At 49.3% G+C, this 15,029-nt stretch overlaps 1 protein-coding gene across 1 annotated transcript in view; it reads left to right on the forward strand.

The window, feature by feature from the left end:
• rab3gap1 (RAB3 GTPase activating protein subunit 1) overlaps positions 1 to 15,029 on the forward strand; it is a 45,928-nt gene that overhangs the window by 6,618 nt on the left and 24,281 nt on the right. Inside the window, exons 3-9 of the mRNA XM_072445378.1 lie at positions 2,903 to 2,981; positions 6,205 to 6,340; positions 7,052 to 7,130; positions 7,851 to 7,970; positions 8,034 to 8,199; positions 10,358 to 10,457; positions 10,831 to 10,912. Of these exons, the coding sequence (XP_072301479.1) occupies positions 2,903 to 2,981; positions 6,205 to 6,340; positions 7,052 to 7,130; positions 7,851 to 7,970; positions 8,034 to 8,199; positions 10,358 to 10,457; positions 10,831 to 10,912 (762 nt within the window). The remainder of the gene's footprint in view (positions 1 to 2,902; positions 2,982 to 6,204; positions 6,341 to 7,051; positions 7,131 to 7,850; positions 7,971 to 8,033; positions 8,200 to 10,357; positions 10,458 to 10,830; positions 10,913 to 15,029) is intronic.

The raw sequence follows: 15,029 nt of genomic DNA on the forward strand, positions 1-15,029 counted from the left end.
TGGGACAAAGCGGCTCCGCCCCTGTGCGCCGCCCCGGGAGGAGGAGCGTGAGAAGACGCGCGGCCCCGGGAGGAGGAGCGTGAGAAGACGCGCGGCCCCGGGAGGAGGAGCGTGAGAAGACGCGCGGCCCCGGGAGGAGGAGCGTGAGAAGACGCGCGGCCCCGGGAGGAGGAGCGTGAGAAGACGCGCGGCCCCGGGAGGAGGAGCGTGAGAAGACGCGCGGCCCCGGGAGGAGGAGCGTGAGAAGACGCGCGGCCCCGGGAGGAGGAGCGTGAGAAGACGCGCGGCCCCGGGAGGAGGAGCGTGAGAAGACGCGCGGCCCCGGGAGGAGGAGCGTGAGAAGACGCGCGGCCCCGGGAGGAGGAGCGTGAGAAGACGCGCGGCCCCGGGAGGAGGAGCGTGAGAAGACGCGCGGCCCCGGGAGGAGGAGCGTGAGAAGACGCGCGGCCCCGGGAGGAGGAGCGTGAGAAGACGCGCGGCCCCGGGAGGAGGAGCGTGAGAAGACGCGCGGCCCCGGGAGGAGGAGCGTGAGAAGACGCGCGGCCCCGGGAGGAGGAGCGTGAGAAGACGCGCGGCCCCGGGAGGAGGAGCGTGAGAAGACGCGCGGCCCCGGGAGGAGGAGCTTGAGAAGACGCGCGGCCCCGGGAGGAGGAGCGTGAGAAGACGCGCGGCCCCGGGAGGAGGAGCGTGACGTCAGTTCTACCGATGCAAAACAGGCTAAATCTACTGTTAAACGCTCCTGCGCTGAAATTATATTAATATTCCGTCCACCTGTTCAATATATTTCATTTAAAAATCCGTGAACTAAGTAATAAAATAACTGCGGCCTAATTAGAATAACTTCCTTCATTAGAACGTCATCCTCATCAGCAGAACACAACACATGTCCAGCACTCTGAAGTGTACAACACCGACATCTCTAAAAACTCTGTTGTTTAAAAGTGTCACGATCGTTACATGTCACAATCTATCACGAAATTGATATATTAAGCTCCGCCCAAACTACGTCCACTATTAAAGGACAGTTTGGCGTCTGTGGTTGGTCACATGGTGCGACCGATTGTGCCACTTACAGCTTCTGCTCGGCACAGGAGCTCCACAGGGCTGTGTACTCTCCCCCCTGCTCTTCTCCCTGTGACAAACTGCTGCACCTCCAGCCACTACGACACCACCCTCATCGCCACGACGACACCACCCTCATCTACACCACCCTCATCTACACCACCCTCATCTACACCACCCTCATCTACACCACCCTCATCTACACCACCCTCATCTACACCACCCTCATCTACACCACCCTCATCTACACCACCCTCATCTACACCACCCTCATCTACACCACCCTCATTGCCACCACGACACCGTGGTAGCCCATCATCAGCTCCCTCATCAAGAAGGTCCCTCCTCCATCACCTCCTCCATCACCTCTTCCATCACCTCTTCCATCACCTCCTCCATCACCTCTTCCATCACCTCCTCCATCACCTCCATCACCTCCTCCATCAACTCCTCCATCACCTCCATCACCATGTGGTACGCTGGAGCCACAGACAGGGACAAACAGAGACTACAGCGCCCTCTGCTAAGAAGGTGATCGGCTGCAGACTTCATCTCTGCCTGAGGCCACTCCCCTCAGGCAGGAGGCCACTCCCCTCAGGCAGGAGGCCACTCCCCTCGGGCAGGAGGCCACTCCCCTCGGGCAGAAGGCCACTCCCCTCAGGCAGGGACCAGAACCTTAGTTTTTGCACTCTATCTGAAGCTGTAAATAGTGTTTATGTTGTAAGTATACGTGTATGTTGTAAGTATACGTGTATGTTGTACGTACATGTGTGTGCTGTAGGTACATGTGTGTGCTGTAGGTACACGTGTGTGCTGTAGGTACATGTGTGTGCTGTAGGTACACGTGTGTGCTGTAGGTACACGTGTGTGCTGTAGGTACATGTGTGTGCTGTAGGTACACGTGTGTGCTGTAGGTACACGTGTGTGCTGTAGGTACATGTGTGTGCTGTAGGTACACATGTGTGCTGTAGGTACACGTGTGTGCTGTAGGTACACGTGTGTGCTGTAGGTACACGTGTGTGCTGTAGGTACACCTGTGTGCTGTAGGTACACCTGTGTGCTGTAGGTACACCTGTGTGCTGTAGGTACACGTGTGTGCTGTAGGTACACGTGTGTGCTGTAGGTACACCTGTGTGCTGTAGGTACACCTGTGTGCTGTAGGTACACGTGTGTGCTGTAGGTACACGTGTGTGCTGTAGGTACACCTGTGTGCTGTAGGTACACCTGTGTGCTGTAGGTACACGTGTGTGCTGTAGGTACACGTGTGTGCTGTAGGTACACCTGTGTGCTGTAGGTACACCTGTGTGCTGTAGGTACACGTGTGTGCTGTAGGTACACCTGTGTGCTGTAGGTACACCTGTGTGCTGTAGGTACACGTGTGTGCTGTAGGTATATGGTATTAGTAATTAGTGAAACCTTGTATTACTATTATTATTTGTTCATATTGTTTCATGTTGAACCTTTTCACCAAAGAAAGTTCCTGTGACTAATGTTCTTGACGATGGCATTAAACCCTTTTCTGTTTCTCACTTTATATTCTTCATATTTATGACATTATTCTCTATTAAATTTGTAAATGTATTTATATAATTATATTATATTATATATATGAGTGTTTAGAGCGTGCACTATGTGAAGTGCATTGTGGGAAATATACTGAGCCGAGGACATCGTTATTGGGAACGCCCTGTCAGGGGCCCCCCAGCTGTGTCAGGGGCCCCCCAGCTGTGTCAGGGGTCACAGCCCTGTCAGGGGGGCCCCGGCCCCGGCCCCTGACAGCAGACTTTAAAACATACAGAAAAAGACCCCAAACTTAAAGAAGTTGTTTTGACTTTTTCAGGTTTGTGTCTCGACTGGAGGAAGTTCTGAACGACTGGAAACTGATCGGAAACGCTCCGAGAAAGTCTCCTCCTGGAAAGGTCAGGACCAGTCCACCATGTGTGACGTTTCATGTGTGACGTTTCATGTGTGACGTTTCATGTGTGACGTTTGTGCAGGGCGTGTTCACCATGTGTGATGTTTGTGCAGGGCGTGTTCACCAGTGTGATGTTTCATGTGTGACGTTTGTGCAGGGCATGTTCACCATGTGTGATGTTTCATGTGTGACGTTTGTGCAGGGCATGTTCACCAGTGTGATGTTTCATGTGTGACGTTTGTGCAGGGCATGTTCACCATGTGTGATGTTTCATGTGTGACGTTTGTGCAGGGCATGTTCACCAGTGTGATGTTTCATGTGTGATGTTTGTGCAGGGCATGTTCACCAGTGTGATGTTTCATGTGTGACGTTTGTGCAGGGCATGTTCACCATGTGTGATGTTTCATGTGTGACGTTTGTGCAGGGCATGTTCACCAGTGTGATGTTTCATGTGTGACGTTTGTGCAGGGCATGTTCACCATGTGTGATGTTTCATGTGTGACGTTTGTGCAGGGCATGTTCACCAGTGTGATGTTTCATGTGTGACGTTTGTGCAGGGCATGTTCACCAGTGTGATGTTTCATGTGTGACGTTTGTGCAGGGCGTGTTCACCAGTGTGATGTTTCATGTGTGACGTTTGTGCAGGGCGTGTTCACCAGTGTGATGTTTCATGTGTGACGTTTGTGCAGGGCATGTTCACCAGTGTGATGTTTCATGTGTGACGTTTGTGCAGGGCATGTTCACCAGTGTGATGTTTCATGTGTGACGTTTGTGCAGGGCTTGTTCACCAGTGTGATGTTTCATGTGTGATGTTTGTGCAGGGCATGTTCACCATGTGTGATGTTTCATGTGTGACGTTTGTGCAGGGCATGTTCACCATGTGTGATGTTTCATGTGTGACGTTTGTGCAGGGCATGTTCACCAGTGTGATGTTTCATGTGTGACGTTTGTGCAGGGCATGTTCACCATGTGTGATGTTTCATGTGTGACGTTTGTGCAGGGCGTGTTCACCATGTGTGATGTTTCATGTGTGACGTTTGTGCAGGGCATGTTCACCAGTGTGATGTTTCATGTGTGACGTTTGTGCAGGGCATGTTCACCATGTGTGATGTTTCATGTGTGACGTTTGTGCAGGGCGTGTTCACCAGTGTGATGTTTCATGTGTGACGTTTGTGCAGGGCATGTTCACCATGTGTGATGTTTCATGTGTGACGTTTGTGCAGGGCGTGTTCACCATGTGTGATGTTTCATGTGTGACGTTTGTGCAGGGCATGTTCACCAGTGTGATGTTTCATGTGTGACGTTTGTGCAGGGCATGTTCACCATGTGTGATGTTTCATGTGTGACGTTTGTGCAGGGCGTGTTCACCAGTGTGATGTTTCATGTGTGACGTTTGTGCAGGGCATGTTCACCAGTGTGATGTTTCATGTGTGACGTTTGTGCAGGGCATGTTCACCAGTGTGATGTTTCATGTGTGACGTTTGTGCAGGGCATGTTCACCAGTGTGATGTTTCATGTGTGACGTTTGTGCAGGGCATGTTCACCATGTGTGATGTTTCATGTGTGACGTTTGTGCAGGGCATGTTCACCATGTGTGATGTTTCATGTGTGACGTTTGTGCAGGGCATGTTCACCATGTGTGATGTTTCATGTGTGACGTTTGTGCAGGGCATGTTCACCATGTGTGATGTTTCATGTGTGACGTTTGTGCAGGGCATGTTCACCATGTGTGATGTTTCATGTGTGACGTTTGTGCAGGGCATGTTCACCAGTGTGATGTTTCATGTGTGACGTTTGTGCAGGGCATGTTCACCAGTGTGATGTTTCATGTGTGACGTTTGTGCAGGGCGTGTTCACCAGTGTGATGTTTCATGTGTGACGTTTGTGCAGGGCGTGTTCACCAGTGTGATGTTTCATGTGTGATGTTTGTGCAGGGCATGTTCACCATGTGTGATGTTTCATGTGTGACGTTTGTGCAGGGCATGTTCACCATGTGTGATGTTTCATGTGTGACGTTTGTGCAGGGCATGTTCACCAGTGTGATGTTTAATGTGTGACTTTTGTGCAGGGCGTGTTCACCATGTGTGATGTTTCATGTGTGACGTTTGTGCAGGGCATGTTCACCAGTGTGATGTTTCATGTGTGACGTTTGTGCAGGGCATGTTCACCAGTGTGATGTTTCATGTGTGACGTTTGTGCAGGGCGTGTTCACCAGTGTGATGTTTCATGTGTGATGTTTGTGCAGGGCATGTTCACCATGTGTGATGTTTCATGTGTGACGTTTGTGCAGGGCATGTTCACCATGTGTGATGTTTCATGTGTGACGTTTGTGCAGGGCATGTTCACCAGTGTGATGTTTCATGTGTGACGTTTGTGCAGGGCATGTTCACCATGTGTGATGTTTCATGTGTGACGTTTGTGCAGGGCGTGTTCACCATGTGTGATGTTTCATGTGTGACGTTTGTGCAGGGCATGTTCACCAGTGTGATGTTTCATGTGTGACGTTTGTGCAGGGCATGTTCACCATGTGTGATGTTTCATGTGTGACGTTTGTGCAGGGCGTGTTCACCAGTGTGATGTTTCATGTGTGACGTTTGTGCAGGGCATGTTCACCATGTGTGATGTTTCATGTGTGACGTTTGTGCAGGGCATGTTCACCATGTGTGATGTTTCATGTGTGACGTTTGTGCAGGGCGTGTTCACCATGTGTGATGTTTCATGTGTGACGTTTGTGCAGGGCATGTTCACCAGTGTGATGTTTCATGTGTGACGTTTGTGCAGGGCATGTTCACCATGTGTGATGTTTCATGTGTGACGTTTGTGCAGGGCGTGTTCACCAGTGTGATGTTTCATGTGTGACGTTTGTGCAGGGCATGTTCACCAGTGTGATGTTTCATGTGTGACGTTTGTGCAGGGCATGTTCACCAGTGTGATGTTTCATGTGTGACGTTTGTGCAGGGCATGTTCACCAGTGTGATGTTTCATGTGTGACGTTTGTGCAGGGCATGTTCACCATGTGTGATGTTTCATGTGTGACGTTTGTGCAGGGCATGTTCACCATGTGTGATGTTTCATGTGTGACGTTTGTGCAGGGCATGTTCACCATGTGTGATGTTTCATGTGTGACGTTTGTGCAGGGCATGTTCACCATGTGTGATGTTTCATGTGTGACGTTTGTGCAGGGCATGTTCACCATGTGTGATGTTTCATGTGTGACGTTTGTGCAGGGCATGTTCACCAGTGGCGTGTGGAGTGAGAAAACTCAAGAGATAAACTTTGCAGATTTTAAATTCTCCATCACACATTATGTTCTGGAGCAAGATGTGCAGAACGACAACAACGAGAGCGAGACACAAGAGGAAGGTGACTACACACACACACACACACACGCTCACGCTCACGCACACGCACACGCACACGCACACGCACACGCTCACGCTCACGCTCACGCACACGCACACGCACACGCACACGCACACGCACTCGCACTCGCACTCGCACTCGCACGCACACGCACACGCTCACGCTCACGCACACGCACACGCACACGCACTCGCACTCGCACACGCACACACACGCACTTACTTACGCACACACTTACACGCGCGCACACACACTTACGCACACAGACAGACACACACGCACACAGACAGACAGACACACACACACGCACACAGACAGACACACACACTCTTACACACACACACACACACTCACACACACAATTACACGCACACACACGCACACACTTACTTACACACACACGCACACACTTACTTACACACACTTACACACACACTTACACGCGCACACACACTTACACACACAGACTCACACACACGCACACAGACAGACACACACACACAATTACACACACACACACACACAATTATACACGCACACACATTTACACACACACGGAAACACACAATTACACACACACACAATTACACGCACACTTACACGCACACACACTTACGCACACAAACAAACACACAAACACAAACACAAACACAAACGCAAACACAAACACAAACACAAACACACACAGCTGAACATGTGTCTTTGTTTCAGACGTGTTTCCTGTGGCTATGCAAGACCTGCTCTGTATGAACAATGACTTTCCCCCGAGAGCGCACTGCCTGGCCCGCTGGTGAGACACCCCAAACAGCACCCCAAACAGCACCCAAACAGCACCCCAAACAGCACCCCAAACAGCACCCAAACAGCACCCCAAACAGCACCCCAAACAGCACCCCAAACAGCACCCAAACAGCACCCCAAACAGCACCCCAAACAGCACCCCAAACAGCACCCCAAACAGCACCCAAACAGCACCCCAAACAGCACCCCAAACAGCACCCCAAACAGCACCCCAAACAGCACCCCAAACAGCACCCCAAACAGCACCCAAACAGCACCCCAAACAGCACCCCAAACAGCACCCAAACAGCACCCCAAACAGCACCCCAAACAGCACCCCAAACAGCACCCCAAACAGCACCCAAACAGCACCCCAAACAGCACCCCAAACAGCACCCCAAACAGCACCCCAAACAGCACCCAAACAGCACCCCAAACAGCACCCCAAACAGCACCCCAAACAGCACCCCAAACAGCACCCCAAACAGCACCCCAAACAGCACCCCAAACAGCACCCAAACAGCACCCCAAACAGCACCCCAAATAGCACCCCAAACAGCACCCCAAACAGCACCCCAAACAGCACCCAAACAGCACCCCAAACAGCACCCCAAACAGCACCCCAAACAGCACCCCAAACAGCACCCCAAACAGCACCCAAACAGCACCCCAAACAGCACCCAACACGCTCACCCATTGAAAGGTCTGGTTCTGTGGTCTTGTGTTTCAGGTTCGGTCTGCGTGAGTTCGTGGTCTTGTCTCCTGGAGCTCACTGTGAGGCTGTGGTCAGTGAGTCCAGGTGTAACCTGCTGCTGAGCTCTGTGTCCATCGCCCTGCAGAACAGCAGCTGGTCAGTCCTGCCCTTGTGCCCTTTAGCCAGGTGCCGGTGTGACTCTGCCCTTGTGCCCTTTAGCCAGGTGCCGTTGCTGGTGCAGACGCAGCAGAAGTGGAGGCGTCTGTTCTCGGGCGAGTGCCAGGGTCTCGGCGTCAGGATCGACTTTGACATGGTTCATCTGCACAAAGTGCCCGGTCACTACAAGAACCTGTCGGGGCTCCTGGACATCTTCAAGGCCAAGATCGTGAGTCTGTCCCTTAGAGCTCCACTTAGAGCTCCACTTAGAGCTCCACTTAGAGCTCCACTTAGAGCTGTCCCTTAGAGCTCCACTTAGAGCTCCACTTAGAGCTCCACTTAGAGCTGTCCCTTAGAGCTCCACTTAGAGCTCCACTTAGAGCTGTCCCTTAGAGCTCCACTTAGAGCTCCACTTAGAGCTGTCACTTAGAGCTCCACTTAGAGCTGTCCCTTAGAGCTGTCACTTAGAGCTCCGCTTAGAGCTCCACTTAGAGCTGTCCCTTAGAGCTGTCCCTTAGAGCTCCACTTAGAGCTGTCACTTAGAGCTCGACTTAGAGCTGCAGTGCACTTTTAAAAGACATTTTGAACCAAATAAAAGCTGGTGAACATAGAGACTGAAAGTGCCTGGAAAGAGAATATTTATGAATGAAGTGTCTAACCCTTTCTTTGGGTTTACTCACCTGACCTTTAGTCATCACCCACTGACTCACACTCACCTGACCTTTAGTCATCACCCACTGACTCACACTCACCTGACCTTTAGTCATCACCCACTGACTCACACTCACCTGACCTTTAGTCATCACCCACTGACTCACACTCACCTGACCTTTAGTCATCACCTACTGACTCACACTCACCTGACCTTTAGTCATCACCCACTGACTCACACTCACCTGACCTTTAGTCATCACCCACTGACTCACACTCACCTGACCTTTAGTCATCACCCACTGACTCACACTCACCTGACCTTTAGTCATCACCCACTGACTCACACTCACCTGACCTTTAGTCATCACCCACTGACTCACACTCACCTGACCTTTAGTCATCACCTACTGACTCACACTCACCTGACCTTTAGTCATCACCCACTGACTCACACTCACCTGACCTTTAGTCATCACCCACTGACTCACACTCACCTGACCTTTAGTCATCACCCACTGACTCACACTCACCTGATCTTTAGTCATCACCCACTGACTCACACTCACCTGACCTTTAGTCATCACCCACTGACTCACACTCACCTGACCTTTAGTCATCACCCACTGACTCACACTCACCTGACCTTTAGTCATCACCCACTGACTCACACTCACCTGACCTTTAGTCATCACCTACTGACTCACACTCACCTGACCTTTAGTCATCACCCACTGACTCACACTCACCTGACCTTTAGTCATCACCTACTGACTCACACTCACCTGACCTTTAGTCATCACCCACTGACTCACTCACCTGACCTTTAGTCATCACCCACTGACTCACACTCACCTGACCTTTAGTCATCACCCACTGACTCACACTCACCTGACCTTTAGTCATCACCCACTGACTCACACTCACCTGACCTTTAGTCATCACCCACTGACTCACACTCACCTGACCTTTAGTCATCACCCACTGACTCACACTCACCTGACCTTTAGTCATCACCCACTGACTCACACTCACCTGACCTTTAGTCATCACCTACTGACTCACACTCACCTGACCTTTAGTCATCACCCACTGACTCACACTCACCTGACCTTTAGTCATCACCCACTGACTCACACTCACCTGACCTTTAGTCATCACCTACTGACTCACACTCACCTGACCTTTAGTCATCACTTACTGACTCACACTCACCTGACCTTTAGTCATCACCCACTGACTCACACTCACCTGACCTTTAGTCATCACCCACTGACTCACACTCACCTGACCTTTAGTCATCACCCACTGACTCACACTCACCTGACCTTTAGTCATCACCTACTGACTCACACTCACCTGACCTTTAGTCATCACCTACTGACTCACACTCACCTGACCTTTAGTCATCACCTACTGACTCACACTCACCTGACCTTTAGTCATCACCTACTCACTCACACTCACCTGACCTTTAGTCATCACCCACTGACTCACACTCACCTGACCTTTAGTCATCACCTACTGACTCACACTCACCTGACCTTTAGTCATCACCCACTGACTCACACTCACCTGACCTTTAGTCATCACCTACTGACTCACACTCACCTGACCTTTAGTCATCACCTACTGACTCACACTCACCTGTTCTCTGGTGGTTTGAGCGTTCTCTCTGGTGGTTTGAGCGTTCTCTCTGGTGGTTTGAGCGTTCTCTCTGTTCCTCTGCTCTTCAGGGCTGCACTCTGTCTCCTCCTCCTCCCATCAACATCTCCATCAGGTTCACCTACATCCTGCAGGACTGGCAGCAGTGCTCCTGGCCACAGCAGCCTCCAGGTACGCAACAGGACCCTACGGGAGCCTGCGGGACCCTACAGGACCCTACGGGACCCTACAGGACCCTATGGGACCCTACAGGTCACTACAGGACCCTACAGGACCCTACGGGACCCTACAGGACCCTATGGGACCCTACAGGACACTACAGGACCCTACAGGACCCTACGGGACCCTACAGGACCCTATGGGACCCTACAGGACACTACAGGACCCTACGGGACCCTACAGGACCCTATGGGACCCTACAGGACACTACAGGACCCTACGGGACCCTACAGGACCCTACGGGACCCTACAGGACCCTACAGGAGACTACAGGACCCTCGTTTGTCTCTCTCAGTCTTTAACTGTCTTTTCGTTTGTCTCTCAGACTTTGACGGCCTTTTTGGTGGAGAAGTTGGAGGAGTGGAGTTTGGCAAAGTTCCTTTTGGAGCTTGTGCCGAGCCAATCAGGTCTGAGCTCTTTAATGTATGTATTTATCATAAGGACCTAGTCCTGGTTTAGTCCTGGTTTAGACCTGGTTTAGACCTGGTTTAATCCTGGTTTGGTCCTGGTTTAGTCCTGGTTTAGTCCTGGTTTAGTCCTGGTTTAGACCTGGTTTAGACCTGGTTTAGACCTGGTTTAGTCCTGGTTTAGTCCTGGTTTAGACCTGGTTTAGTCCTGTTTTAGTCCTGGTTTAATCCTGGTTTAGACCTGGTTTTTTAGACCTGGTTTAGTCCTGGTTTAGTCCTGGTTTGGTCCTGGTTTAGTCCTGGTTTAGTCCTGGTTTAGTCCTGGTTTAGTCCTGGTTAAGTCCTGGTTTAGTCCTGGTTTGGTCCTGGTTTAGTCCTGGTTTGGTCCTGGTTTAGTCCTGGTTTAGTCCTGGTTTAGTCCTGGTTTAGTCCTGTTTTAGTCCTGGTTTAATCCTGGTTTAGACCTGGTTTAATCCTGGTTTAGACCTGGTTTAGTCCTGGTTTAGTCCTGGTTTGGTCCTGGTTTAGTCCTGGTTTAGTCCTGGTTTAGTCCTGGTTTGGTCCTGGTTTAGTCCTGGTTTGGTCCTGGTTTAGTCCTGGTTTAGTCCTGGTTTAGTCCTGGTTTAGTCCTGGTTTAGTCCTGTTTAGTCCTGGTTTAGTCCTGGTTTAGTCCTGGTTTAGACCTGGTTTAGACCTGGTTTAGTCCTGGTTTATTCCTGGTTTAGACCTGGTTTAGACCTGGTTTAGTCCTGGTTTAGACCTGGTTTAGACCTGGTTTAGTCCTGGTTTAGTCCTGGTTTAGAACTGGTTTAGACCTGGTTTAGTCCTGGTTTAGTCCTGGTTTAGAACTGGTTTAGTCCTGGTTTAGTCCTGGTTTGGTCCTGGTTTAGTCCTGGTTTAGTCCTGGTTTAGTCCTGGTTAAGTCCTGGTTTGGTCCTGGTTTGGTCCTGGTTTAGTCCTGGTTTGGTCCTGGTTTAGTCCTGGTTTAGTCCTGGTTTAGTCCTGGTTTAATCCTGGTTTAGACCTGGTTTAGTCCTGGTTTAGTCCTGGTTTAGACCTGGTTTAGACCTGGTTTAGTCCTGGTTTAGACCTGGTTTAGACCTGGTTTAGTCCTGGTTTAGTCCTGGTTTAGAACTTAGTCCTGGTTTAGAACTGGTTTAATAATAATAATAATAAATATAGCCGCAAGCGGCAATGATCGGCCCTCGCCACGCCGCCGCCACGCCGCAAGAGGAGGGGGCGCTAACGCGCCCCAATTGTCCTTTTATTACGCTAAACATAACTAAACATTTAACCTCCATATAAAATCTGTAGGGGGCGCTGTGGCGCCAAATGAATTTATTTCACTTCAAGTAGGTTTAGGGCAAAGAGTTTAACAACTGATTCTAATTTGACGCAATTCGGACTTTATCTGGGCAAACGGCCGAAATTTTAAATATGGGAGATTTCTGAAATTCTAGCTACAGTTTGCGGCTTCACCGCTCAGAGACCGTGACAGGGTCAATGTCATTTAATAACTTTTGATGTCCCACTCCTCAGTAGCATTTTCACACAATTTCAGCTTTTTAGGGCCAACGCCCTGGGAGGAGTTCATAAAAGCACGACGTTTGGAAAAACTCCGAAGTCATGTTTAGCCATTTTTGAAGCAATATGGCCGACATTTGGTTGGGCGGACGGCGTTGCCGTAATAATATTTTTTACTTCTCTTGTCACCATCTACCTCTGCGCCAAATTTCATGATTCTACGATCATATTTTTTTTGGGTCATTTCCCATCTCTCAATGCATTTTTGGTACATTTGGGGGCGCTGACGCGCACATTTTTTTTATTTTAGAAAAGGGAAATAGCCAGAATGTAGAGGCACGATTTTTAGAGGTGTGAACATTTTTGTGACTTTTCGTCAATGTTCACTGGGTGAAAAATAGGGGGGTTGGTCCCGAGAATAAGAAGAAGAAGAAAGAATTAAAGCCGCAAGCGGCATCCAACGGCCCTCGCGGGCCGCCGGCCTTCCGACTCTGCTCTTTCGACTTGATAAAGATGGCGCCCTTATTGTGTGTTGAATTAAAAAAGAACTTGACAGACGGCGACACATTGGACATGGCCAATCCAGTGCAAATCAACACAAGTGTCAGTCAAATTTGCAGCTCCGCCGCACAGAGACCGTGACACTTGGAATAAAAATATGGATAACTTTTGATGCCCCGCTTGTGTAGATGATTTTTCCCAAAGTAAAGCTTGATCGAGCTATTGCCCACGGAGGAGTTTGTTAAAGTGTGAAGCGTAAATGTGAACATTTCAAGGATTTGGCGTTTTTCCCATTTGTGACAGTATATTTGCAGCTCCACGGCACAGAGACCGTAGCACTTAGAATCAAAATATGGGTAAGTTTTGATGCCCCGCTTGTGTAGATGATATTCTCCAAATATGAACTTGATCGGACAATCGGCCTAGGAGGAGTTTGTTAAAGTGTGAAGCGTAAAAATGTGGTGATTTGAGCGATTCTACGATTTTCCCATAAGGATAACATGGGATGTTTCTGTCAACGCTACGGTTACGCCGTACAAAATATGACTTTGGCTCTCATACTTTTATGATCAGGATGGCAAATTAGAATTTTGTTCAAAATATCATGTCATTTGGAAAAACTCTATTGTTTATAGGCCACTCTGAAGGCCAAATAGTCAGAATTCTGGGAAACGTTTGCGGCTCCGTCGCACAGAGACCGTAAAAGTTATCCTTAAAATTTGGATAACTTTAGATACACCACTTGTCTAGAGGACGTACACCGATTTTGAGGTTGGTGGGCAAAACGCACTAGGAGGACTTCGTTAAAGTGTAAAACATAAAAATGTGGTAATTTGAGAGATTTTGTGGTTTTCCCATAGGGATAACATGGGAGGTTTCTGTCATCGCTACGACTACGGCGTAAAAATTTAGGCATTTTTGTGATTGGCTTTTGTGATCAGGACGCCAAAATAGAATTTTGGGTAAAGTTTAGACAATTTTGGTAAAACTAATTTTTGACCTTCAATGTTAATTTAAAGGTCACTCTGTAGGGGGCGCTATCACTGCCATTTCAATTTTGTCAGCCTAAACTGGTCCAAACTAGAAAGTTTAACAAATGATTCAAATTTGGTCCTAATCGGACTGGTTTTGATCAAATCGGAGCAATTTTTAGACCTGCAATATTCCAAAATAAGTTGTCCAACTTTGCGGCTGCGCCGCACACAGACCGTAAAAGGTATCTCAAAAAATTGAATAACTTTAGATGCCCCACTTGTCCAGAGGACGTCCGCCGATTTTGAAGTCGGTGGGCAAAACGCCCTAGGAGGAGTTCGTCAAAGTTTGACGTGAACAAAATGGCTAACACAGCGTGTTTTCATTTTCAAAGGAAGATGGTGGCCATAGGGTAAGTCTGGGGGCGTGGCCACAATAATATTTTTTTTTTGTCCTCACAAGAGGAATGCGTGTCCCGAATTTCGTAGCTCTACGACAAAGTTGACCTCGGGGCGTCTTCCATAGGCGCAATGTATTTTGACTTTTGTCGGTGGCGCTGTCGCGCCATTTTTTAACGCAAAAAAAAATGGCCCAGAAAAAACAAAATTTTGAGTGAGTTTTTGAGCATGTTCAGGGGGTCAAATTAGAGATCAAAGCGCTGAAGAAGAACAAGAAAAATAATAAAAATAAAAATAATAATATTTTTAGCAAAAACAATATAGCCGTTTTTTCTATAACAACAAATTATACATCGTTTGAAAGCTCTAAGCCTTCCCCATGCCGCCATGGGGTGGAATCATCATTACGCGCGCTTACGCGCTCGTCACTCCCTATTTCGTCGGGATGCCCCGCCCACTCCCCATAGACTTCCATTGATTTGAGCAGAAACAAGCATGGCCCATGCCTGCGGCATGGATTCTCGCGTACGGGACGATGCCAGGAGGGTTTTTGGAGGAATGCAGCGATTCGCGCTGCTGTTGTCAACAATTTGTGAATGGGCTACGCCCATTCACAAATTGTTGACTATTTCTATCATAGCAGGAGTAAGTATGCATGATCCATGCCTTCGGCATGGGCTAGTTCACTGTACTTGCCAGGGGCGACGGGGCACCAAACATGC

This window comes from Eucyclogobius newberryi, unplaced genomic scaffold (assembly GCF_026437365.1).
Source record: "Eucyclogobius newberryi isolate DKJ021-1_F unplaced genomic scaffold, fEucNew1.0.hap1 SCAF_14, whole genome shotgun sequence".
Classification (NCBI taxonomy): domain Eukaryota; kingdom Metazoa; phylum Chordata; class Actinopteri; order Gobiiformes; family Gobiidae; genus Eucyclogobius; species Eucyclogobius newberryi.